This window comes from Gallinula chloropus (assembly GCF_964237585.1).
Source record: "Gallinula chloropus genome assembly, chromosome: 11".
Taxonomy (NCBI): Eukaryota; Metazoa; Chordata; class Aves; order Gruiformes; family Rallidae; genus Gallinula; species Gallinula chloropus.
Genome location: NC_140096.1, coordinates 10,544,736 through 10,571,197, shown reverse-complemented (window position 1 = coordinate 10,571,197; position 26,462 = coordinate 10,544,736). Strand labels below are relative to the sequence as shown.

The 26,462-nt window shown below is 46.8% G+C and overlaps 1 protein-coding gene across 1 annotated transcript in view; it reads left to right on the top strand.

The window, feature by feature from the left end:
• Positions 1–395: 395 nt before the first annotated feature.
• The window catches only part of BRWD3 (bromodomain and WD repeat domain containing 3), a gene marked incomplete at its 5' end in the record, with an annotated part of 57,728 nt that continues 31,661 nt past the window's right edge, over positions 396–26,462 (top strand). Inside the window, 10 exons of the mRNA XM_084268949.1 lie at positions 396–432; positions 539–597; positions 751–780; positions 1,089–1,148; positions 11,906–12,056; positions 14,476–14,574; positions 21,569–21,729; positions 23,416–23,637; positions 25,581–25,681; positions 26,357–26,427. Coding sequence (XP_084125075.1) covers positions 396–432; positions 539–597; positions 751–780; positions 1,089–1,148; positions 11,906–12,056; positions 14,476–14,574; positions 21,569–21,729; positions 23,416–23,637; positions 25,581–25,681; positions 26,357–26,427 — 991 coding nt within the window. The remainder of the gene's footprint in view (positions 433–538; positions 598–750; positions 781–1,088; positions 1,149–11,905; positions 12,057–14,475; positions 14,575–21,568; positions 21,730–23,415; positions 23,638–25,580; positions 25,682–26,356; positions 26,428–26,462) is intronic.

The following is a 26,462-nucleotide window of genomic DNA, read 5'->3' as shown; positions in this document are numbered from 1 at the left end:
GTTCAGGCGCGACCCCGCCGCCTCCGCCTCAGCGAGCGGCGGGCCGGAAGTGCCGCCTGAGGCGCAACGGCCGCCCCCGGTGCGTCACCGCCCCTCCCTTTCCGGCCAGGTTCTTCCGCCCCGTCCCCTCCCCGCGCCGCTTCCCCCTCTCTCGCAGCCGCGCACCGCCCCCGTGCGGCGGGCGGCGCGCCCTGCACCTCGCTCGGCGGCTGCTTCTCGGGCCGGGATATCTATGGGGCGAACGGCGATGCGATGAGCCCGGGCAGGAGCCGGACTGGGGCTAGCGCCGCGCACGGGCAGCGGGGCTCTTCCATGGGGGCTCGGCCGTAGTAGGAGCGGCGTTTCCCCGGGGCGCGATCCGCCACCTCCCCTCCCCCTCGGGCCTCCTGAGGAGGATGGCGACGGCGGCCGCCCCGACCCAGCTCGAAGCCGGTGGGTATCGCTGGCGGCGGGGGGGCTGCCCTTCGCCCCGCCGGGCGCCCTCCCGTTGTAACCGTGTCCCCTTCTCCTTCCCCTCCCTCCCTTCGTCCCTCCGCAGAGCTCTACTACCTGATCGCCCGGTTCCTGCAGTCCGGACCCTGCAAGAAATCCGCCCAGGTGAGCGGGGAGCCGGCGGCTCCGGTCGGGCCGGGGCGGGCGGGGACGGGACAGGGCAAGAGGGCGGCGGGCGGGTTGGGGGGGGGGGGGGGGCTGCTGCGCTGCGGGCGCCGGACTCACGTCCTTTGTGTGCCTGTGTCCGTCTGTCCCCAGGTGCTGGTGGAGGAGCTGGAGGAGCACCAGGTAAGGCGCTTGCCCCGGCAGGACGGGGGAAGCCCTCGGGACGGGGACGGGGGATGTCGGGGCTTGCCCTGCCCCGTCTAACCCAACCCATCTCTTCCCGGGGCTCCGGGAGACCCTACGGGAGCCGCGGGTGTCCCCGCTGCGGGCGGCGGGGTTGGGGGCAGCGGCGGAGGGGCTCCTCCCCGGGGCGGGCTGGCATCAGCGGGGGCTCCCCTCGCCTGCCCGGGGAGGGGTCGTTCCGCGCGGGGCCGGCCGGGGTCTGACGGCCGCCTCCGTCCCCGTCCCTCCTCCCCGTCTCCCTCCCGCAGCTGATCCCCCGGCGCCTGGACTGGCAGGGCAAGGAACACCGCCGGAGCTTCGAGGACCTGGTGAGCCAAGTTTTACTCCCGACTTCCCCGACAAGTTCCCCCCCCCCCGAGCCGCCGGCGCCCCCCGGGCGCCGCTCCCGGTGTTTCCTTCCCCCCCCAACCCCGTCCTGCCTCATGGGGCTGCGGGCTGAGCCCCGCCGAGGCCGCGGCCGGGCCGCGGGGGTTGCGGAGGGGAGGGAAGGGAAGGCGCGGCCGGGCCGGGGGGGGGACACACGCACACCGGGGCGGTGGCGGCGGGGGCTGCTTGGTGCTGGCTGACTGACTGCGACGTGCTATTGTGGGGCCGGGAGGGTTATCTGAGGGCACGTACCGAGGCCCAGCCCGGCGAATGGCGCCGCGTCTTACAAGCTGTAGAGCGGCGGGTTGCGATGGAAGGCGGCGGCTGATTGGCTGCGATGCCGCGGAGGAACTGGAGGGAGGGCGGGATGGGGCGGGGGGCGCCGGCCTCCCCCCCCCCCCACCCCCCGTACTCCCCCCCTGTTCCTCGGCGGCCTGCGAAACCCTCGCCAGCCGCCGCTGCTAAACCGGGGCGGGGGCGGCTCGTCCGCGGCCTGCTGGGCCTTCCTCCGCGCGGGGACGGCGGGGCGCTTGGGCCGGCTTGTGCCAACCCGGCGGCAGCGCCTTCCGCGGCCCCCACCGCCTGCTGGGGCGGCGGTTTGACAGACACCCCCCCCCCATCCTCCCGAGCTGGCAGGGCCTCGGCCCCCCTGCAGTGAGGGGGAAGCGTCAGGGTGGCTAAAACAGCGGGCCGCGAGCACCCGTGGGCTGGAGGAGGCCGCCGGCAGCGGGTTCCTGTCATGGGCCGGGCCCGGCGAGCAGCGCGGCGGCGGGGGCAGGCCGGGCGCGGGGAGAGGCGGGGAGGGGGGGTGCGGATTACATGAGGACGTGCCGCCGGGCCCGTCGCCGGGCCGAGCTGCTGGTCCGATTCAGGGAGTCCCGGCCTGCGGCGGCAGCAGCAGCCGGTGCTGGAGCCCTGCTCCTCGCTGGGCCTGCTCGGAAATAAAAGCCGAAAAAGGCATTTTCAGGACACGTAACGTGTAAACTGTTAAACGCCTGGGAAACACACGGAGCGGCTCCTCTTGCCAGGTGAAAACCGTCTGAATTATGTCATTGGGAAAGGTCAGCATCCCTCTGCGCTGCCGAAGAGCTGGCTGCGTGGGGATGGCTGGCTGGATGGCTGTGTTCCCATCCTGCAGGGGAGATTGGTCCCACGGCCGTGAGATGCGAGCAGCAAAACCAAGAAGTCCTTTCAATCTGTTTCTGAAGGGCACAAATGGCCTTATTTTAAATTCTAGGAGCTCTGAGTAATGAGGTGTGGTGCTGGTTTAGCATTTTGCAGCTGGAATGCTGTAAACTTAGCAATACCTTTTTCCCTACGTTGCATATGTGTGATCCCCACCGTCTCCTCACCTGGAGAGAACTGAAACTGCGTCCCATCTTTTCCCATGTCATGCAGTGTGATGGTGATGTGGGATTTTGACATCAATGTTGCTCAAACCACCTTGTAGCTTGCTCAAGAGCAAGTTTCTCACTCTAGCGATACTGTAGAAGTCCAGGTGCAGATGGGAGAGCTCCTTGCGTTGAGACGTTTGTAGCTGCTGGCTTTCCCTTTCCAAAGAGTATTAAGAATTTAAGATGAACGTTATGCTTCATCATACCTCTTGTGGATAATTCCAGGACTGTATATTGAGTGAACAGACATGGAGTAAGTACCGCATTCAGTAAATTTTAATGCTATGCCATCTTCCTAGAGAACCCGAAATCGAACTATAGGCTGTTCCAAGTCTAGCTTGTGACTGCACCCAGTACCCTAGAGGAATGTTAAGAGTGGCAGTGTGAAGTCTGATTTCAGACAGGCTGTTTTTGCTTAATCAGTTACAGTAACATATATGTTTTTCCCTTTCATTCTCTGGGGAACAGATAGAAAAGCCTTAAACCCATCTTTTTGTGTATTAGATGGCATTGTTGAAGCTGTGTCCTTTTAAAATCTCAGAAACAGGAAACCAGTGTAAAGCAAGGCTTGGAATTACTGGGAACCTGCTTCTTGCTGCATAGAATTATCAAAATTAAGTATAAGATTATTTTTTTTGTTTACTTCTGTCTTAACCTGATCAACACTAATCCTTTTAGACTGCCTTTTTATCTAGTATCATTTAACTGATGTGATGTACACTAAGGAACAGGGCTATAAATGAATCATTACAGTGAGACAGGTTGATGATAGGTGGGACGAACTGAGCTTCTCTATTAATCCTCAAGCTGAAGCTTTCCCTGTTGAGGATGTTGAAGAAAGGCCTTTCTTCCTCTGGTTGCTTAGGGTCTGATGTATTTGGAATTTGGACCTTGGGTTGCATATGATTGTATATTAACCTAAACTACTCAGCTTCAGGGCTAGCTAGAGGTCTGAACGTACTGTTCAGTACAGAGACAGGGTTGTGGTGAACGCAAATAACTCTGACCTTCATTTTTATTATCTCAGTCACATAATGAACCAAAAACAAAATTACAGATGCTAGCAACTTGAGATCAAGTTTTTTCTACCCTTTTTGAACACTTACAGACAGAAAACCAAATCCGGTTGCAGTCTCTGCCTACTGTTGCAACCACGCTGGTCAGGCAGGCCTGGGACAACTGGGCAGGAGTATCCAAACCCTGAGACGTCTGATTTCTTTTTTCCTTTGTTAGCTTAATGTTCTGCTTCAGCAAATCTGACAAAGTATTTCTTGTTCTAATTGCTGATGTTTCAACTTTGTTTTCCATTCTCAGTTTGACTATTCAGGCTAGTGTTGGTATGTGTCAGAAAATACACTGATACTCTTGCCATTGAGCGTGTTGTTCCTGCTCTTAGGGCTTTTGGAAAGGATAAAAGATCACGGAGTCACAGGATTGTAGGGGTTGGAAGGGACCTCAAGAGATCATTCGGTCCAACCCCCCTGTCAAAGCAGGTTCCTTAGGACAGATCACACAGATGGGCGTCCAGACGGGTCTTGAATATCTCCAGAGATGTAACAACCAAATCACCTACTAAGGTGTCTTTTATCTGGGGAATGTTTACTCCCACTTCTCTCGAGCTTTTAGTCAAGATCTGAAAACTCCCCGTTGAGATTTCATTTTATTTTTTATTTTAACTTGGACTTTAAATGTCAGGTACCACAAGGAGAAGATTAATTTCAGATACTCTAATAAGAGTCATACCTAGTGAGCAAAACCATGCAGAGAATACTAGCTTACATACATTTGTGTTCCCTTTGTCTTTCCTCCTTATTTCCACTCTGGAGTACTTTTTATGTGCAACATGTGGCTGCCTGCCTAGGTAATCATCCAGGTGTGCTCCAAAACAGTTTTTACTTTGTTACTGACTGCTGGTGGTCTTGAGACATGAAACATGTTTGTGAAGGAAGGGGGGGGGGGGGAGTCCTTCTTATGAAGGCCTGAAGTGTGTCAAACTTGCACGCTGTTAATGCTCTTATTTTAAATTACCCATACCAGTTCAGTGTGGAGTCAGCTGTTGTGCAGACGAGTCAGGCTGAACCGACTCCCATTATCAGAACAGTCTCTGCTGTTGGAAATTATCTTTGTTTATTTGTGATAACGATGACTGGCTCTGGTCTGGTTTTCAAGAACTTCCAAGCCTCCTCTGGCACAGCCCAGTTTGGTCTTTGTGCTGAAGGTATGTGCAATATCAGGCAAAACCGAAAATCAGCTGTTGTCTGACTGTGTATTCAAGTGGAGGTTTTACATCCCTGAGCGGCTGTGCTGGTATGGAACAGCTTATGGGATTTGGCTTTGAGTTTCTGCCTTGCCCATCTGCATTGATTTAAAACTAGCTGTGAGTCCGAGGTGCAGCTATTTATAGATATTGCCAATCCCAGCATTAGCAGAGAGGAGATGGGATGGGTTTGTCACCTCAGGAAAATGTCAGCTGGTAGGATGGTAGTTGGAGCCCTGTTCTCTCTGGGGAAATTGGGTGGATAATGGCTTTTTAAATTCTCCTGTATTTGCATACTGTTGTCATCTTGTGCAAGCCCAGGTCCAGTAGCTGAGCTTCCTTTTGCTGAGATTCCATATTTGAGGTCTTGAGTAATTTCCTGCTTGCTCAGCTGCCTTGGTCCTCTTGGTCTCCTCTGCTGCTTTTTTGATACAGTTGTCAATTGATTCTTAATTGATTGTTATTTTGGCAAATGAGGGAATTGTTGTGTGCCTGCCTAGAGGTTAGAAAGCTGATGCACAGCTGCCTGCCTGCCTGCCTGCCCACAGGGACTGGCTATGAAGGAGCCTTCGAAGGTCTGCCTTGCTGCCTGCCTTGTGTGATGTGCCACTTGAGTCAAATCTAGTCAGTGCTTTGAAGCAGTGTTTCCCTGGCCTTCCCAAAAGACATGTTTCAGAGCTCTCTGGTTCTGATCCCTGGGAAGACAGGCATCTATTGTAAGTAGTAATCACAGAGAATATTTTTTTTGTTTGTTTGTTTCCTGTTTATTGAAACCTTCCTTGGAGGAGAAATTGTCAGCAGTCATACCAGGGGATTTTGTTTGATTGTTTCAGGGATCAACAAGCTTTTTGCTTTTTTTCTTAGCTGCCCAGTGAGGACCCTTTGCTCAGTAGTCTTTGAGGTTACGTGGTAATTCTTCCACCAACAGAAATGTAACCAGGTTTAGGAGTATGCCTTTCTCCTAGCCCTGTCCTGGCTTCCCTAATAGCTCTTTACTTGCAGCTGCTTATCAGTGTAGCAGCTTATGTACATTCTGGTTCAAGCAGTCACGGCTGTGTTACAGTCACCCATGGCTGTTGGCATAGATAGTTTTGAAAGGATGGATGGATTCACTGTGTGCAATTCTGTAAAGTTTTTTAGGTCCCTAAGACCTGTGTGGTTACTGTGGCATTCTTGTAGTGGTGGTTTGGCCCTGGCTGGAGGCCAGATGCCCACCAAAGTTGTTCTGTCACTCCCCTTTTCAGCTGGACAGGGGAGAAAATATATATTGAGAGGCTCAGGAGTGGGGATAAGGGCAGAGAGAGATCATTCCACAATTAGTGTTATAGGCAAAATGGACTCAACACAGAATAAGGGAAAGAAAACTCTCTAATTTGTTACACTACACACACCCCCCCAGTGAAACCAGAGTCGAGTAATGAGGAGTGCGACCAGATCTTAAAGCATGTCCCCCCACCCCTCCCTTCTTAGCACACTTCACTTTAGTCATGATTCCGTTCCCTTCTTCCCCCCATTGTGGCATGAGGAGGGGCAGGGACTGTGGGAATGGGGGTTTTGGTCAGTTCCTCACAAGTTGTTTTCCTCCTTAGCTGGGGAGGGGTCGTTCCTCACACCCTTCCCCTGCTGCACCGTGGGGTCCCACCCATGGCAGACAGTCCTCCATGAACTTCTCCAATGCGAGTCCTTTCCTACAGGGCTTCAGCTCCTCACCAGCTGCCCTAGTGTGGATCCCTTCCGTGGGGTGCTGACCTTCAGGCCCAGACTGTTCCAGCCTGGTCCCCCATGGAGTCACAATTTCCTCCAGCAGCCCTGCTCCGGTGTGGGTCAGTCTCTCCACAGGCTGCAGGTTTTGCTGCCAGGAGCTTGCTCCAACGTGGGCTTCCCACAGGGTCACAGCATCCTTCAGGTGTCTCCACCTGCTCCAGCATGGGGTACTCCTCTGATCCCCATCATCATCCATGGGCTGCAGGGGAATCTCTCTCTTTCTCCAGCATCTAAAGTGCCTCATGCCCCCCTCCTTCTTCCCTGGCCTTGGTGTCTGCACAGTTTCTTACATCTTCTCAGTCCCTTCTCCGATGGCACAAAGCAGCTGCTAGCATTTTTGTTCTCCTCACTGTGGTTCCCAGAGGTGCTGTGACCATCGTTGATGGACTCAGTCTTGGTCAACAACTCCAGCCTTGAGCCAGATGGTGTTTGCTCTGTGGGGCCTGCAGAGAGCTTCTGGCTGCTCCTTGCAGCAGCCACCCCTGCGGCCCCCCTTCTCCACCCAAACCCCACCATGCAGAAGGAGAACACTTGTGCTTTCCCATTTTAAACTTTATAGGGTCTTTCCCATCTTAAAGGCAACAGAACATTCCTCTCTCTATGATTTATCCCAGGGTGCAGATCCTGAGTTCACCTAGCAGGTTTTCAGCTCTTCTGCATTATTTTAACGTGCTCTTTTAAAAGCTTTTGTTAAGCATGTTTTTGGCTTGTATTAATTGCCTCTAATTTTCTAATTATTTTCTAAAATATTTTCCAAGGTATTTAAGGAGGTGATAATAATCCTTGCTGTTGTTTAAATTTGCTGTATGGGGTGTGGACTAGCTGACACTAGTAGATGTGGCTATAACTGATGCTAAGCTTTGCTCTTCTCCATCCTCCTTTTATTGGAAATCTGATTGGAGGTATTTTTTTGTGTCTCCTCAGCTGTGTGTTTACAGCTTCGTGTTTTGGAAAGATAGCTGGAAATGGATTTTAAGTATCTCAGGCAGAGGTGAAAGGAGCGATTTTTGTTTCAAGTTCTTTTGGGAACCTGAAAATAGAATTACTTGTTTTGCTCTGGGCTGTGGTTGAAGCATTTTTTCTGGGAGTTATTATGGGAAATAAAATCTTGAGGAGAATTTGCTGCAGTTGCTGTCTGCCTCTGTAGCTGTTCGGTAATTACAGCAGTGGTAATATTCAGATTAAGGGGCTCTTATTTGGGCTGTTCTGGCTTGTAGAAACATGGAAATATGCAGGGAAAGAAGTGCCTTTCTTCTGTCGTGTGGCATTGGGCCTGTGTGCAGGCAGCAGATGTGGTGAGTAGGGCACGATGACAAAGCGAATGGTCGCTTTGATACGTGCCTGGTCTGTGAGGATAGGCTGAAAGAACTGGGGCTGTTTACCTTGGAGAAAAGAAGGTTAAGAGGGGGATCTTATTAGTGTTTATAAATATCTCAAGTGTGGGATACAGGGGGAAATGGCCAGCCTCTTTTCAATGGTCTGTGGGGACAGGACAAGGGGCGATGGCCTCAAGTTGGAGCACAGGGCATTCCACACCAATCTGGGGAAGAACTTCTTCCCGGTGAGGGTGAGTGAGCCCTGGGACAGGCTGCCCAGGGGGTGTGGAGTCTCCTTCTCTGGAGAGATTCCAGCCCTGTCTGGACACCAACCTGTGTGACCTGTCCCAGGGACCCTGCTTTGGCAGGGGGTTGGACCCGATGATCTCTTGTGGTCCCTTCCAACCCCTATGATTCTGTGAGTCTGTGATATGCTCCATGTTAAATTTTGCTTGATAAAAGTTTACAATGTAGTAAAAACACACACTGAAATCTTAGATGCGTTAGCAGCTCGCTTGTGCCGATAGAACTGCAGCAACCTGACAGGTTTGTCAACTTCCCTGGTCAGGGCAGTGATCGAGCAGATGTCTGATGTCCTGAGCTGCTTAACGTCTGTCTGTCCCAGGCAGGTTCCCACCAGGCATGTGCAGATAACTGCTGCGTGCTCCACGAGTCTGGCACATCCATCTTTCATCGTCAGACGTCCTGCACACATGCTGATGTTCACTGTCTTTGCTGTGGTGGGTTAATCTGCTGATCTTTAACTCCCTGCATCTAGTCAGAAATGGAAAGAGACTTTATTGCTTAATCAGGACTGCTTGTTGAGTATCCAGTGCTCTGTCCCCACAGCGGGGTGTTTGCTGCCAGGCTCGATTCAGCACCCCTCTCTAGACATAGAACAGTGGTGGTCCTTCAGAAACAGCAAGTTCCTGAGTAGAATGGGGAGCGTTTTGCTGCATTACACTAAGAGAATGGCTTGGACTTTCTGTGAAATTTGTATTCCCAGAGAGAGGAGTATGGTTTGGGTTTTTTCCCTGCTCTAGAAGTAAAATGTAATACTCTACAGCTTCTGGAGTGGTTACTCTTTTTAACTCTTCTAAGCTTAAGCTTGATAAATTGCTTGAATTGGCTGTTGTTGACTGAGAAGTATGTTACTGGTTATCAGAGATGTAAAAAAGAATTTCACAGATTTTATTAAATTGCAGATTTTGCCTTTAGAGTTGCCTTTGTTTCAGACCCTTTCAGATCCCTTACTTACTGAAGGGAGGCTCGCACAGGATATTTTATGGCATTAACATGTTCTTACTTATTCCTGAAATATTATAAATAATAGGCAAATAGAGAAGTTTGGATAATTCTTTTATATAATTTCGACTTCTGGTATATCATGTAATTTGCAGTAAAAGACTATTTGTGCTTATATGCTGAACTTCACTGGCTCTGCAGTTGGGAAGGTGCTGATACAATTCTGGAACATTATGATTTTGGGGAAAAAAACTGACAAAACCCACAACAAAAATGTTAGAATGGCTGGAGAGACCAGTTCATGCAAGAGAGCATCCATGGGGTCATTCCTTGATGCTCATGGTATGAAAAGCCACAGCACGGTTCTTTGGTTGCCATCAAAGGGCAGAGCTGTGTTGTTAACATGCAGTGACTGAAGGGGTGTGGAGAAGCCTGGCTCTCTCCTGTAGGAGTTACCATTCAGACTGGAAGGGGGTTTGGTTGGGTTTAGTTAAATGAGAATTTGCATGTAGCATTAGGAAAGTATTTCCTCTTTTTGTTGTTAAAATCTTCCTTGTTGGATGGTGTTGATCCTGCTTGTGATGCAGATCTCATTACACAGCAGATGACTCACCACGCTGAGCCCTGTAGCACCACTGCTGGTGTCCAATTGGAAGGAACCATTTCCCAATGACACGTAGTAATAATCTCTTTGATGACATAGTTCAGTGAACAATGTTTTGGCAGCAGGTCCAGAGTGAAGTACTTACCTCTTCCTCCTTCCTGATGCGTGCCACTCCCTCTGGTGTGCTGGGCCAGGAGCTGGGCACTTCAGCAGGGTCTGGGCAGGCAGGGTACCTGGGCCTGTCTGATGGTGAAAAAAGTTGTCCAGGTCCTTGCTTTCCACCAGCTGTGATGTTGCTCCAAATCGCAGTCAGCTTTGCTAAATCCAGCAGAAAAACTTCTCCTCCTCCTCCTCCCAAATGATGAGTACTCCTGGCCAGGGCAGCTGGAACGCTCCCTCCACAGTAAGCGAGCTGGGGAGCTGATCAGACTCACAGAATCACAGGGGTTGGAAGGGACCTCCAGAGTCCATTGAGTCTGACCCCTCTGCCAAAGCAGGGTCCCCTAGGACAGGTCGCACAGGTTGGTGTCCAGATGGGGCTGGAATATCTCCAGAAAAGGAGACTCCACACCCCCTGAGCAGCCTGTCCCAGGGCTCCCTCACCCTCACCAGGAAGAAGTTCTTCCACATATTGGTGTGGAACTTCCTGTGCTCCAACTTGAGGCCATCGCCCCTTGTCCTGTCCTCACAGACACTGAGAAGAGGCTGGCCATGTCCCCCTGTGTCCCACACTTGAGATATTTATAAACACTAATAAGATCCCCTCTTAGCCTTCTTTTCTCCAGGCTGAACAGCCCCAGCTCACTCAGCCTTTCCTCATAGGGGAGATGCTCCAGGCCTTCAATCATCTCCATGTCCCTCCTCTGGACTCTCTCCAGGAGATCCCTGTCTTTTTTATACCAGGGAGCCCAAAACTGGACACAACACTCCAGGTGGGGCCTGACCAGGCCAGAGCAGAGGGGGGTGATCACCTGCTTTGACCTGCATGGTCGTGGTTTTACCCAAACTGGAGAGTCATTGTGGCTCACTGTAGCAGCATGAAAATTTGTCCTACCCTGCCAGGAAGGAACTGCGTGGCCAGTGAGCACTCACAGCCCTGTCACCTGAACACACATGAAGTGGTCATATAGGAGAGAGGGGCGTGTGCCTGCTGTTGCTGCGTTCAGTAAGCACTGTTCTGGCCTTTCAGGTCAGTGTTAGTGCTATTTGGCATTAGTTTGTGGCTTGGTAAAACAAAAAGCTGGGTTATGGCAAACTCTTTCTTCATAATATTGCAACAGATACAGATGTCATAAATAGTTCTCATACAATTCTTTCTTCATGGCAAATCGCAGGTACTTAAGAGTTGAGTGACTGTTACAGTTGTCCTTCAAAAAAGAGATGGATATAGCTCTATGTCCTGTGTTGAAGGAGTTAAATAAGCTCTGGTGTTGAGTTTTTGCTGCCATCTAGTAAATGTAGTAGAACTTGGGTAAGTGCAGGACATCCTGGGAAATGAAGCACAATTTACTCACTATTTGAACAGATTCTGGGAAAAACTATGGTGTCTCAGCAGAAAACAGTCTCTGTCTAAAGGGGGTGGGGAAGAATGGTTTCTGGACACGACAAATTAGGAGCCTACATGTGTGGGACTTAAAGATACCTACTCCCAGCAGCTAGAAACTGGAGACTGGCTGTTGCTTTTAGGATTATGTTTAGGGGTTTTAGGCTTTAGCATGTTTGTTCCTTATGGCAAGGTGAGTACCTGGCAAGGGTGCTTCAGCTGAGCAAGAAATGTGAAAAGAATGAACCAAAGGGTAAAAAAGGCTTAAAAAGAGCTTCCAGGCAATATTTTGTTTGGTCAGAGTACTGATTTCAGGGATTTTTGTTTGTTATAAAGGAATGTCCTACATTACATCTGTAGCCACTACCACCTGGAATTTCTGGTCCGACTTCAACACTCCCATGTCACTTTAAAAGAGATCTTTGTTTTAATTAATTGGGGGCGGGGGGAAGGGGGGATGTTCAGGGCTTTTAGACATGATTTCAGTCACTTTAACATTTGAATATGAAACAAAGAAATACTAGTAGCAGGAAGAAGGAATCAATTTTCAAACCTCTGCATCATTTGTATGTTTAGGTGGCTGTCAATGCACACATCCCTCCGGATTATCTTCTTAGGATCTGTGAGAGGCTCGGACCCCTTCTAGACAAGGAGATCCCGCAGAGCGTCCTAGGCGTGCAGACTTTGCTGGGGGTGGGGCGCCAGTCTCTGTTAAGGGCAGCAAAAGGTAAGAGCCTCAATTTCTGGGTGATCCAACTTTATTTTAATGGTCAAACCCCCCCTTTTGTTTCGATTCGTATCGTGGTATCTCTGCATGTTCACATCAACCCTGGTTTTGTCTCCTACGCCTGTCAGCTTGCTTGCTGCGCTCTTGCCAAAGCCCAGGTAGTGCTTGGCCCTGTTATGTATATTTTTCTTTAGCTGAAAATGTCATTTTGAACCACTCCTGCTTACCATGGCCTGATACTGTTCCTTGCTTCCCCTGCCTTCCCTCCTCAGCACGTTGGACTGGTGTTTGTGTAAACAATGGGATGGATTGGATCTGAAAAACAGCCATTTTCTTTCATATACATATTTACATCCCTGTGTCTCAAATCACCCAGCAGCCTTTATATTTTGCTGGGCTATTTTTCAGGCTGATTTGTTCTATTATTTGACTCCCTGGCCGTGCAGGCAGATGTGTCAGCTTGAAGGTCAGGGTGGTGTTTGGGGCAGCATTTGGAGGGTGGGAGAAGGTGAGGCTGATGCTCCGGTGATAATTCCTGCTTGTCCTTGCTTAATGTGAAGGAGACCCCCCATTCCTTTCAAGAACAGGCTACCAGGCCTATTCCTTTTGAAAATCTGCTCTGCTTGAGGTACTGATCATTGGAGCACAGTTTTGTGTTGTAACTAAACAGATCTGAGAGCCATCTGCCATTGAAAAGAGCGGTTCCTCCCTTCCCTTGTCACTCTGTGTCCCTGCCACTTCTTTCCCTGTAGGAGCCAGAACTTATTTGATCCTGTGATGTGCTGATTCAGAGCGCTAAAATGTTGCAACATTTGTCATTGCTGCTGTAGTGAATTAAATTAGCTGGTGGAAGGATCAGAGTGCTGCTGGAGGTGACACAGGCAGCAGGAGCATCGGTCTGGGAGAGGAGAGATGGGAGGAGGGTGAGACGGTCGTGTTTCAGTGGCGGTTGAGCACTTAATTTACTGCATCCTGTGAGGTCACACTGGGATGCTAACAAGGACTGTAGCATTCTGCTGATCACTGGATATCAGCTGGAGGGGTGTGCTGTTTGCAAAGTTATGCAAAGTTTTGTTGAGGCTGAGTCTTGTTTTGCCTGGGTGGAGCATTTCAGGTTTGCAGGGAGGCCTGCAGAGAAATGTTCCTTCATTTCACTTTCAGTTTGCATCCCAGAAGAAAACAGCAACAAAATGTAAAGAGAAAATAAACACTGTGCAAGGAAACAGACATTTCTTAGGTGAAGTAGGGGGTAGAGAAGAGATGAATCGCTGAAAGATACTGTGCTTCCTAAGACGTGATAGATTTATTACAAAGAGATTTCTACTGGACTTAGGGTGTTTGGGTGGGTTTTTTCCCCTTCAGGAAAAGGTGCTCTGACATGGGGCCGTTGGGTGTGTGCACCACACACACTAATACACAGCAGCATACCTTTTTCAAGGTTGATTTACGAGGATTTCTGCTCCCCTTAATTGTGAATCAGTGTGAAGTTTCTATTAACAATTAGCACTTAAAACCATTTGGGTTGATTTTTAGAAAGTATGAGTGCTGTTTTTACTGTGTATCATTGTAATGTGCTGTGGTATGGTTTGGGTTTTAATCAGAAGGTGCTCTCCAGAGTGTCTTTGAGTCACGTAAGTTTGTGAGCTTCGGATTCAGAGATCTCAATGGTGATACATGGACCCACCAATCTGTGGCACTATCCTTCTGTTTCAGACCTTACTCACCATGGAAGCTCATTTCTCTCCTTCCAGATGGCCAGAAATGGAAGAAGTCCAGGTCTAATTTCTGAGGCGCTCTGAACGGTCTCAGAAAAATCACTATTGTTTTAGAGAGAAGGCTCTCTGAGGCCAGTTGGCAACAGATGCTGGAGAGTCTTTAAAGAAAACAGGCTTCATTTTAAAAACAATGTTTTTTGGGGGGTGGGGTGCAGGGGAGAGTCTGAAATAAGGGCATACTGCCACCACTGGCAAGAAAACACATTTATTTAAGAAAAAAACCCTCACTTTTCCCACTTTCAGGGAGCAAACATATGCATGTGTGTGTGTTCTCAAATGTACATTTCCTGAGAGGAGGTCCAGTGTGTGGTGGGATTGCAAAAGGACTATAGACACAGCAAAGACTGGTCCTGCCTCAAAACAAAGTGCACCTAATTTTTTGTTTTTGTTCTCTTTTTTTCTTCCCATCTCTGCTCACCAAAATGAAAGAAAAAAGGCCAAACCCCTTTCCAGTCATACTGCTTCTCTCATTCCTAGTTCCTTAGCAATCATAAGTGTTAGATCTTTGTCAAACTATTGAAAAAGACAAATCTTACTTTTGGGTGCAGGGAGTGGTGCTTGATGCTCTTGATTCTAAGAACAGGTCAGTTAGACCTGACTTGGCTGATTGTTGAGCTGACCTTCTGTTAATTTTGCCTGTACAGACTTCAGACACACGCTATGGAAAGGATCTGCGTTTGCAGCTCTTCACAGAGGCCGCCCTCCAGAACTGCCTGTGAATTATGGGAAACCACCAAACGTGGGTGAGTTTTGAACCTTACATAAGGTGTTTTTTTTCTCCACTGTTTTCTTACTAATCTTTCAGCTGAAAGTTCCTCTGACTGAATGAAACACTATTATGGGTTTACATCAGTGGCCTTTTTGAGGTTTCATCTTGAACGAGTGTAAAACAGGATTCTTACTGACAATAGAATGAGATTTTTTGCATTACTCAGGCATGAATCTTCCATAATTTATGCACACCTGTTAAAACATTGTGGCCACATTGAAGAGCTTTGCATGTCAGGTTCTTGTTGGGACAGTGACATGCTTGAGTATCTTTTTATGATACACTTGCATAATATGTACATGTGCTCAGATCGAACAGACATGGTCACAGGAGCACGTAGACAATCCTATCGTTCAGGAATCTTAGCCAGAACAAAGCACCTGGCTCCCAGAGAACTTTTTTTTGACTCACAACTTCATTTTAGTTTGATTCTGACAGAAAACAGACTGCTTGCAACATCCCTTTCCAAAAAGGAAATAATCATCAAACCAACATTTGCGTTATTTCAGTTTCAGGTGCCTGTACAGCCAGATAAAGAACTCGCATAAAACTCAGATGCATGGAGGCGTTCAGCTGACATACCATCAAAAAGCTGCTCTATTTCTCTTAAACTGCAAAGTATTTTCCTTGCATGGTCAGAACTTTCATTAAGCAGTTTTATAGCAAACAAATTCGATTCTTGCAGGCCTAAACAGAAGTCTTGTTGACCATGATTTGTGTCTCGTTAAGGTATCTTACCTGTATTTCCCATGTGTTTGTGGATATGTACAGGCTTTCTCTGGTTTGTTAGGAGATGTGATCAGGTACATTTCTCCCAGCCCTTTGGAGGTGCAGGGGTGATGGTGGCAATCTTCTGCTCCTACCACAGCTGTTCCTCTTGCTTCTGCACTTTCTCATTACTAAAAAATTAATCTTCAGACTCAAAAGTGATCAAGCCCGGGCTGTTTGAAGCTGAAATCAATAATGTGCTTTGTATAAGGTCTGTGGTGCTGTGGCAGCAGTGTGACAGGCTAGCCAAGCTAACTATGGGCCTTCTGTATGAAAAAGAATTGGATATTGGCTTGGAACTAGTGCGTGGGGAACTAGTGCATTAGTACTTTTTCTGTTGGTGTCAACTAGTTTCTGAGTCATACCATGGACATTATTTCCATGTATTAGCATGGTTACTTCCATATAGATCTGTGTATTTATTCTTTTAGGCTGGTTCTGCAGTCACTTTACTGTTAGCAGTTGGGTTGATGGATTGCAAATAGGCTAGATGATGGGCTTATTGCATGCACTCATCTTCTGGAGTTGGATTTCTCTAAGGACTCCTGGTCAATTCTATCAGAGGAGGAGAATCAGACAATGTGTTTCTGGAATATGAGGTATTAAGGAACCATCCCAGCAGGTTGGACTTCAGCATTTGTCATGCTTTTTGTGACAAAGGGCTATGCTGCTTTCTTGGTGACTGTGTAATGACATAGAGAACAGAATGATTTGTTGGTTTGGGTGTTTTCCTATGACTTGCTTTTTAAGAAATGCAAAAGGTGTTACAAGGAAAAGGGTCTTTTACAGCAGGGGTTAATTTTTATAAGTATTGGTTCCTGGAAGAATAGAGTCTTCCTTGGTGCAGATACATCAACTACCTGTAAGGGAAGAAAATGTATATAAAGATTAAGATAAGAAGTTGACTATACTTAAGCTGTACAGGACGCAGGAGTTTGGTTTAGGGATTTCCTTTGTTAACCCTGAAGTAGAATAATGTTGGTACTCCGTGCATATTTGCAGAATGGGTGTTGCTGTTTTTTTTTCCTGGTGAGTAGTGACAGCCACAGACACTGCAGTGTGTGTGTGTGCCTTGTCTTGAAATACTACTGAAGAAGTATGCCCAGCCTCTTGATTATTTTGGTGTAGTTGGGAATTCCCATCCTGGCTGGCTTTGTCCGATGGAGTTTTCTGGAATTACTTGCTGAAGTAGTTGGGCTGAGGCACTAGACATCCATAATAATGTGCCTTGATGAGCGAGATGAAGTGATTGTGTAATTACCTGTGCAGACTGGTAAATAAGGTGTAGAACCAGCAGGTAGAAGTATTCCTCTGTTGTTTCCCCTCCCAGCAATAAAGATTTAAGCTTGCCACTGTGTGTTGTCTTGTTGGGAGAGTGGGACTGCTCACGGCTGCCCTCCCAGCTGGAAGAGCCACTAGCTGCAGTGCCTTTCCATCCCAATGGGTTGGGGATGGCACCTTCGGATCTTACTCTGGACCTCCTGCTTAGTGGAACTGGAGCAAGAAATCAGTGTTGCCTTTTTCCAGTGGGTTTGTGCAGAGCTGGAATCTTCTGGCTGGGGGAGTCTCTGAGAAAGTGCTGACCTGTGGAAGTTGTTCTCAGGAATGTGTTGTTTGTGTGTTGAGTCTTGGAGGTCTGTGGCGATCTTTTGGGGGAGGAGAGGAAGGGAAAATGCTGTTGTAGCTTTCTGCTGCTGACAGACTGACACCATGAATAGAGCGAGGGTGGTCTTTTAGACTGTTTCTTTGCAGGTTTAGCAGTACTGGTTCATTTGGGGCTCCCTTTGCGCTCTTCCAGTGAGTTGACAGGTGGGTCAGTACCTCCGGAGTGGGAGTTACTCACATAGGATAAGCCTGTGGTTGGCTACCCTCTTCCCTTTTGTCAGGGGTCTTAGTTTTTTGTCTTTTTTTTTTTTTTTTTTTGTAGTCAAGACACAGCAGCTTAGGAAGAAGGTTGTTTTCCCTTTCGAGTTGATTTCCTAGAGCTATTCTAACCAGAGTATGTGGGTAACTGCTATTAGTGAAAATGGCACCAAAGCAGAACCAGGCAGTTCATAGTCCCAGTGAACAAGCAGCTCAGCGGTGTGGAAATTTGCTGTCAAGGTGATGCAGCTACCGTAGGCCTACCAAAGAGCAGTGCTGTGATGAGGTCAGCACTTGATGATGTCTTTCAGAGGTTAGCAGCTATGAAAGCTGGAACAGGTTGGGTTTTCGGTGCTTTTACTGGGTCTAGTTGTCTTTGTGGCCACACATCCACTCTCTGAGAAGGTGGTGTGCATGTTGTGAGCCAGCTGTTTTCTTCCCAATGTTCTTCTGAAATCCAGAGTTGTGTTTCTTCTGCACACTGTGAGTGGTATCCAGTCTTCATGCTTGATCAGCCTCTACAATGAGGTCACAGCTTCCTTGCCACATGTGCTGGCTACATAAAATGTTACATCCTCATTATGAAGTAAGTTACAGTGCTTATTTTGGAGGATAACATACTCTGATGTGAAGCCACCACCCAACTTTTAAGACAAACGAGTATATGAGTTATTCTGTTTTCTATTATTGCTTGCAAAAAGTGAGGTGAGGGTTTATAGGGACAGGAAGAATTCAAGCAGTTTGAAAGCTGAGGCAGCTGGGTGGCTTTGTCCATGCTGGAATGTTCTAATTCCTTCTGAAGCTATGACTTAACTTTGAAATTTGTGATATCCAAAGGATGTTTTTCAAGTTTTGTTTGCACTGATGCGTTATTGTGGCAGGGTTTCGGTTTTATCCTTGCTAGGTGAGCTTTCCTGCAAGAGTTTTTCCATTTATGTGATTTAAGACTTACTGTTGTACAGCTTAGGGGATTCCCATCTGTCCCCTGCAACTGTGCCTGTGCTTCCAGGGAGGACTGTGATTTTCCCTATGGTGTCACCTTTAAGGACTGTGATAAATAAACAGAAGAATGCATTCATTTTCCCATGCCATAGAATCATAGTATCACAGACTGGTCTGGGTTGGAAGGGACCCCAAGGATCATAGAGCTCCAACCCCCCTGCCACAGGCAGGGCCACCAACCTCCAGGCCTGCCCAGGGCCCCATCCAACCTGGCCTTGAACACCCCCAGGGATGGGGCACCCACCCCCTCTCTGGGCAGCCTGTTCCAGCCCCTCACCACTCTCTCTGTAAAAAATTTCCCCCTAATATCCAATTTAAACCTTCCTTCACCCTCAGTGCTGCAGGTTGGTAGTTCAGGGAAGCACTAGTGTACACACATAAGCCAGGGCTTTGCCCAGCATGCCAGGAGCTGGCTGTGCTGGTGCTGAGGCTGGAGCACCTCTGGTTGTTCCCAGCAAGGAGTAAGGGAAAGCCACGTCTCTTGGCAGCATCATTGGCATCTCTGCACATAGGCAGTACTCATGTGAGCTGCTAGAAGTGAAGAACTTCCTTGGAGAAGGGAGCGTTTCCACTTGTGGCCTTGCTTTTCTTAACAAGAGACTGGATATGCTCACTTCTGAGGGGAAATAACATCCATGCAGTTCCCAAAGTTTTTCCTGGCAGGAAAGAGAGAGGAGGAGGACTTGCAGCTGTTGGGGCTGGCATGGCATGAAGTGCAGCAGCCAATTAAATAGGTTGCTAAAAGTTGTTAGGGCTACTATGTTGTTAATTCTCTGTGTGGTAATCCCTGGGTTTTCTAATGCTTTTTGGCTTTATGAATACAATAACTGCACTGTACTGAAGAAAGCAAACTTCACGGGGATTTTTGTCATGTGTGAGTAATTCCCTGGTTAGAAATTGTGTATTAATCCTCTCCCAAAAATAGGAGAACTGGAATTGGGGATGCTGCTTTTGTTTGGTGGGGAGATTTTACTCAGAGGTTCCTTTGAAGGCAGTGATAGCTTGTAAAGTGTGGGAAGGCAGAAACCTCAAGGACAGCATTTTGTGTGTGGCATGTGTTTGTGATCTATCCTAAGCATTTATATAGTGTTCAGTACATGGAATACTTGTTACTTTTTGTTCAGAGGTGCTGTAGCTTTGATAGAGATGGTGCTCTTTACAGCACACCACTAGCTCTCCGAAGCTTGTGGTTGAAGCATTTCCTATGCAGAGCTTTTTATTTTCTTAATAAATTCCTAATTCTGAAATTCTTCATTTTATTTTCTTGAGGAGACTTGTCCCCATTCTACAAGTAGGGAAATAGACACAGGGGCAAAAAAAAAAAGTGAAATTAACTTTCACATCCTCTGAAGTGGAACTGATTGTGAGTCTGGGAATCAAATGGAAAAGTTAGGTGTGCTGAGTGCCAGATGAAAGGCTGGGTGAGTTAGGTACCTGACTCCTCGTTAGATCTTTTAGTGTTTCCTTCTGAAAATTTACAGCAAACACCCGTGGTGGATTTTCAGAGGGATGGCACGGAAACGCTGCGGCACACAGAAGGTGTTGTGGTGATGGGGAAGGATGCCTCTTTGATTCACACAGTTCTTTGTGGTTAAGGAAAAAATGTTCAAAGCCATTTGAAATTGTTTAAAGGCAGATACGCTGTTATTATGTATTTAAATGCTTTAAGTGCTGAAAGGCACAGCAGAATTACCATAGTGCTGAATAACTACAGCTCCGTGTTGGCAGAACAGCAGGCACGGTGCCAGGGGGGAAAGGAACGTGGTGTATCCTGAAGAATTTAGCTTTTAAGTGGGAAATGCTTAAATAGGAAATAAAATAACGTATAGGCAAATCTGATACCTTCCTAGAGCCTTTATCACTACAGGATCCCTGTGCCCTCCTGTAAAAGATGTGAGAAGGGGTTGAAGATTTCATTTGCTAGGGAAGATGGTTTCCATCTAACACTTCCTGTGTAGTACCAGGTATCAATCGAATAGTAGGTGAATAGTAAATTATTTTTAGGTGGATAGTAAATTCATTTGGTTTAGCATGTTGTGCTTTTTCACTGCTGCTTAACGTGTGTTTTCACATAAAAAATAAACAGTGGCTGAAGATAAGGTCAGGGTGGGAGCCTGGTGACTTTTGGAAGCATCTACACCTTTTATGCAACTTTTTTTCCCTAGTATATAATATTTCAGTTCCACTGAGTGATTAAAACCAGTCCAGAATTCACAGCATAAAACTGAGAAACAAACATACTTTCTGTAAATCTGGAAACCATTTTGCTCCCTTGCCTGTTTAACACTCTGCTTGGGTATAAATGCTTCAGTCTTACAGATGTAGAGAAGTGTGGTATGGGTTAGGAACCCTTTGCAGTGATGCTTCTTGACTTTGCAGATGATATTCTTCTAACATACTCTGTAATCATTCTGGTTTGGGTGGGTAGGCAGTGATAGGATGATGCAATTAAGAAAATGGGACATGTTGTTTGCTCTGCTTTTAAACTAAAGGACTGAAGGGCACTGAAGAGCTCTGTGCCCCTCCTGTGAAGCCCTGGCCGCTTCGGGGTGCGGCAGGCAAGATAAAGGGTTTCTTCAGGGAGCTTATCACAAGCACTCCACAAACTGCACCAACACAGCTATATTAGAGCTTTGAGGGCCATTGAGAGAGACTCTCAAAACAAAATCAAAAATCTTGCATGAAGTTTTTGTGCATTTAGACGCCAGGCTGCTCTTGTAAGGACTCCTAGGTGTAGCAGTTGGAAGTTGTTTTGCTTTTTCTTGTGCCTGCCATTCTTATCCTTGCAAATAATTCTTGCTGCAGAAATGCAGTGATGTTGCTGCTGATCATAACAAGAGAGGTTTTGTGGGGAACATGGGGAAGACCACTGACTGTGGCATACAATCCAGAACCCATTCAAAGAAAGATTTTTACCAAAAACCCCCACACTTAAACTATTATTATATTCCAATAATAAACTTATTGTTACTGTTATAAAGAAATTATATGTTACTAGTATCAAGCTTTCTAAATCCATATAGAATAAATGTTTCAGTTGTCTGTTCATGAATTGAACACTTGGAATAACTTCTGCTGACAATGGATCTCTGTATTTTGCTTTACTTCTGTGAAGCAACCAGGTGCAGTGGGTGTTGTAGTAGGTATGGAAAGGTTTCCTTGGGCCTGGGCTTGCTCTTTACAGGACTGTACAGAATATGGAAGAGGTTCAGATTTGCAGATTATAATAATAAAGTTGTTACCAAGCATTGCACTTGATTTACTATTTGTTTACTTTGAGCTCTGGACAGAATTAATTTCTTAAATTTTCTTTTTCCTTTGTTTTTCTCTCCCAGTAAACATAATCTCTGCCAGGCAATTAACTGGATGTGGCCGTTTCAGCCACATGTTCCCAACATCCACCTACCAACACATGAAGATGCACAAGAGGATTTTGGGACATTTATCATCAGTTTATTGTATCGCCTTTGATCGCAGTGGAAGAAGAATCTTTACAGTAAGTTTAAAAACTGTACTTTTCTTGGAGGATTCCTTTGCTTCGTTTGATTTCTTTCTCTTGAGTCTTTTAGTTACTGATTGAGATGCAGACACAGGTTCCAGAAAAAGAAAGGAAGAAAAGTCTTGACATGTATGGAAAGCCCATCTCTTTCTATGCTCATTTGCTCTTTTCACTTGACTTTGTATTTTAAAACTGAAATTGAGTCAGCTCTTTGCTTCCCCATGCAGACCCTTAGAGCAGGCTTGTTCCAGTCCAGAGCTTGCAACTCTCACTTGAAACACATGCTCATTTTTCTTTATTTATCATCTTTCTTGCTGAATGGCACCTGGAGTATTCTGGGATTTGGAATTAATTTGCATGCTGCTTGCTGGATTGAATCTTAACACTTTGAAACTCCGTTTTACCTTTTGGTAACCTTGGGAATGCTGGCAATCCTTTCCTTCCATTTCAGTAAAAACTTGATGATAAATAGAAGACCTCATTACTTCATCTGCAATTTACTTCTCTACTAGGTTTTCTTTCTAGAATTTGTAGTATGTCAGTGAATATATGAACAGCATTTTAAGTTTTTCTCCAGAATATATTAACATACATTTCTGTAATCGGGCCCTTGCTTTTTGTTGAGCATCTTTAAACATTAGCAGATTTTTTTTCAAATTAATAATGCACCTTTTATCTGTTAATGTTAATCCCTGCCTTGTCTTTGCTCTTGTCTCTTATCAATTGGTGTTTAGAAGCAGGTTACCTGGCAGGCTAATTGTTGTCTTTGTGCTCTTTGCTGGCTTCTCCGCTCATTAGAAATTGGTCAAATAGAGATGTTGTCATGATAATTACTCCAGGCCATAGGGATGACCTTTCCTAAAGAAATCTTTCTCCTTCACTGTTATATGAAGAACTGAAAGTGATTTGTGTTCAGCTTTAGCTGCTGTTAAACTGTAATTTGAAGTGGAAGGCTGGTGGAATTGCGGTTAATTTCATGGTTTCTGAATATGTAGTGGCTCTCCTCACCACAGCTCCTAGTATTCTTTGTAGTATCTGAATAGTGGAAAGGTCTGTATGCTGTCTAAAAATTCTTGGTGAAGTAGGGACTGAGTATGAAGTTACATAGCTGCTACTGTAGATAGAAGTATTTTACACTGATCTGTGTTGGATGTGCTTTTGCATGGTGTCTTCTCCTGAACAGACACCTCACTGATGCACTGTTGCAGTTGCACTGATGCACAGTTTCACCCATCAAGTGGTCCAGACTTCCTCAGTTTGAATTGCATGACGCAGCTGTGTTACAGCTCCAGGAGTAGGGCAGAGGCTTCAGCATCCCTCAGATGCTCAGCATTCCTTTTCCTTAGGGCTTAGCTTTACAATCACTTTGATTTCAGCACTGTTGTGATCTGGTTCACACGGATAAAGATGACTGTTGGTAGTATGTAATGAAACTTTCTTTCCTCTTAAGTTATTACTGAACTGTATTGAGAGCAGTTCCATTAGCAGCAGTAATCATATCTTATTATGGAACATAAGACAGTAGCTTCTAACTCCTTCCCCACAAGATGATCCCCAAACTCAGAGAGGTGTACCTCTGTGGAATCCCACCGACGTTGTTCTGACACGGTCAGGGCACGGTGGTGGGTTCGATACGGTACCTGACACCTGTGTGTTGCTCTATGTATTTTTCTGTGGCATTAGGGGTCAGATGACTGTTTGGTCAAAATCTGGGCTACAGATGATGGGCGCCTGCTCTCCACGCTGCGAGGACACTCAGCAGAGATTTCTGACATGGCTGTTAACTACGAGAACACGCTGCTTGCTGCAGGCAGCTGTGATAAAGTAGTCCGGGTGTGGTGTCTTCGAACCTGTGCCCCTGTCGCAGTGCTGCAAGGCCATTCAGCTTCCATTACTTCCATACAGGTAAGGAATGATGTTTCTGTTCCTTAAACCTTTGGATTAAAATGGTAATAAGAGAAGATGTAGCAAATGCACGGTCATCGAGAGCATCAGATCAGCTAGCTGAGCCAGGGAGAAACAGCTGGCATCTTCGGTGGCAGCCTTTGTGCAGTGACTGACCCAACAGTCACCTGTTCACAGAGAATGTTACTTTTCAGAAGAAATCTGTCACTAAAAAATCCTTCCTTTCTCCACAATTATTTGTTGATTAGCTTATTATGGTAACGAGCGGTCCTGGATGTTACAGCATAGGTAGACACTGCAGCAGCCACAGTTACAGCACAGATATGGGGCTGCAGAGAACTTGTGCTTGTGCCTGTGCAGTTGCAGTTGTGTGGCAATTGCCTGGTGAGCTGCAGCAGAGAAGGGAAAAGGCCCAGCAATGCTGCCAATACTCAGTTCTCTGATGGCAGCACAGCCAATAATGACTAGTCACTTGAGCGAAAAAACCCATAACTGCCAGGCAGAAACCTCCAACGAAGCAAAATTCCAGGATAAAGAAGACAATTCCAGCAATTTGGCAGGTTGTGCCCATAGAGGGGAGAATGAGTGGGGATGTTTGGCTGGGAATCTCTCCATTCTGGAGCCTTGATGCCTTGGATTCATCTCAGTCTTTTCCAACATGCCAGCCATCCCTGGGAGACTCATTTCTCCCCTTCTTGCTTGCACTGCCAATTTTGTCTGATTTCAACTACGTTGCAGTTTGCTTGCTTTAAGGTGATTTGGTTTGGAAACATACAAACTGTAAAAGCAGGTTGTAAAATAGTTTGTTTGCATATATATATATATATGTATAAATACTCACAAGCTTTTTTTTAAACACTGGTAATTAGGAAAATAACCAGTCATGGCTCTTTGAGGAATCGGAGCTTGATTCCTTTATTAAATTACCAGGCAGCTGGAGGTTTAAAGGCATTGCTGCAGCTATGAAATGAAATTGAGAGCCTTCAGAATGCAAACCCTTCCTCCTCCTTGGAGAGGCCCAGGTAGAGGGAGGGAGTGGTGGTCCTCCTCTGCTGCTCTTGACTTGGATGCAGGAATTGTTTTTGTCTTTGTTACTGTGTTTGATCCAGTTCAATCCTAGAAAGAGACATTTAATCATCTGGTTGTCCCATTAAAAAGGTCTAGGCTTGTTTTATTTCTCTGATTTGCTAACTTTATTTTATATAGAAGTTCATAGAATCATAGAATGGCATGGGTTGGTAGGAACCCCAAGGATCACAGAGCTCCAACCCCCCTGCCACAGGCAGGGCCAGCAACCTCCAGGCCTGGAGCTACACAAGGTTGCCCAGGGCCCCATCCAACCTGGCCTTGAACACCTCCAGGGATGGGGCATCCACCACCTCTCTGGGTAGCCCGTTCCAGCCCCTCACCTCTCTCTCTGTAAAAAAACTTCCCCCTAATATCTAGTCTAAACCTTCTCTCCTTTAGTTTTAGTCCATTCCCTCTTGTCCTGCCATTATCTACCCTTTTAAAAAGTTGATTCCCCTCCTGTTTCTCTGCTCCCTTCAGGGACTGGAAGGCTGCAATGAAGTCCCTCCACAGCCTTCTCTTCTCCAGGCTGAACCAGCCCAGCTCCCCCAGCCTGTCTCCATAGGGGAGCTGCTCCAGCCCTCTGAGCATCTTTGTGGCGCCTCTGAACCCTCTCCAACAGTCCCACATCTTTCCTGTATTGGGGCCCCAGCTCTGGACACAGGACTCCAGCTGGGGCCTCACTAGGGCAGAGCAGAGAGGGACAATCACCTCCAAGTTCAGATTCTGTGCTTATCCCTGATACCACACTCTGTACTCCCAAGGAGAAAGCGAATATGCTATTAAAAAGATTCTTGCCAGTGCCCATTTACAAGTCAGGCATGTTAAGGGGAGTAAGAAATTAGCTGGTTTAACTGTTACAACTCTATTTTTAGTTCTCTCCAGCAAGGAAAGGAACAACACGATACCTCACTTCTACTGGTGCTGATGGAACAATCTGTTTCTGGCAGTGGCATGCTAACACCATGAAATTTAAGTAAGTCTGTTTAGATAATTATCTTAAATAAAGGACAATTTTATTTTGAGTTTTAGCATGGAGAGAAATGTAGAAATAATTAAATAAGGACGTGTTCTTTGTCAATAAACGAGTTTCTTGGGATATGTTCTCCTATAGACATGCTGTCTGTGGGGCAGGGGGTGCTTCCTTGCCTGTGTTGGGGAGCCTTTGCCATCCCAGCCCTAGGGAGAGGCAGTGATCAGGGCTCTTCCTGCTGGGTTTTGTGCTTTGCAGCCCACGTTGTGGAAGACCTTTCAGCTATTGTGTTTAGGACTAAATCCTTGTCCAAAACATTCAGGCAGAAGAATTTCTTTGCTTTTACTCAGAAGACGACACCTATATAGATGGCATCAAGCCCACACTTAGTAGGGAGTTAAATGCTGTTACATTAATGGTTTGCCAGGTTCTGTTTTCAACAGATTTGAATTGGTGAGTATCATGATAAATAAATCAAATAGACTTTTCAGTTTAGAAACTGATGGGGTTTGTACTGAAGTAAGGAAGAAAATTACTAAAATGGATAATTCTGACCAGCTTAAGTGATAATCCTGAAATAAAGAGATTCAGGATGACCTTACCTGCAGCACACTATTCTTGTTGAATGGCATTGAAAGAAAATAATGAAAAATAACAATGTTGTGTTGTTGCATACAGGGATCGACCTGTCAAATTTGCAGAGAGGTCCAGGCCTGGTGTTCAGATATCTTGCTCATCTTTCAGTTCTGGTATGTATCCACTGTATGGTAGCTGGAAGGATTTT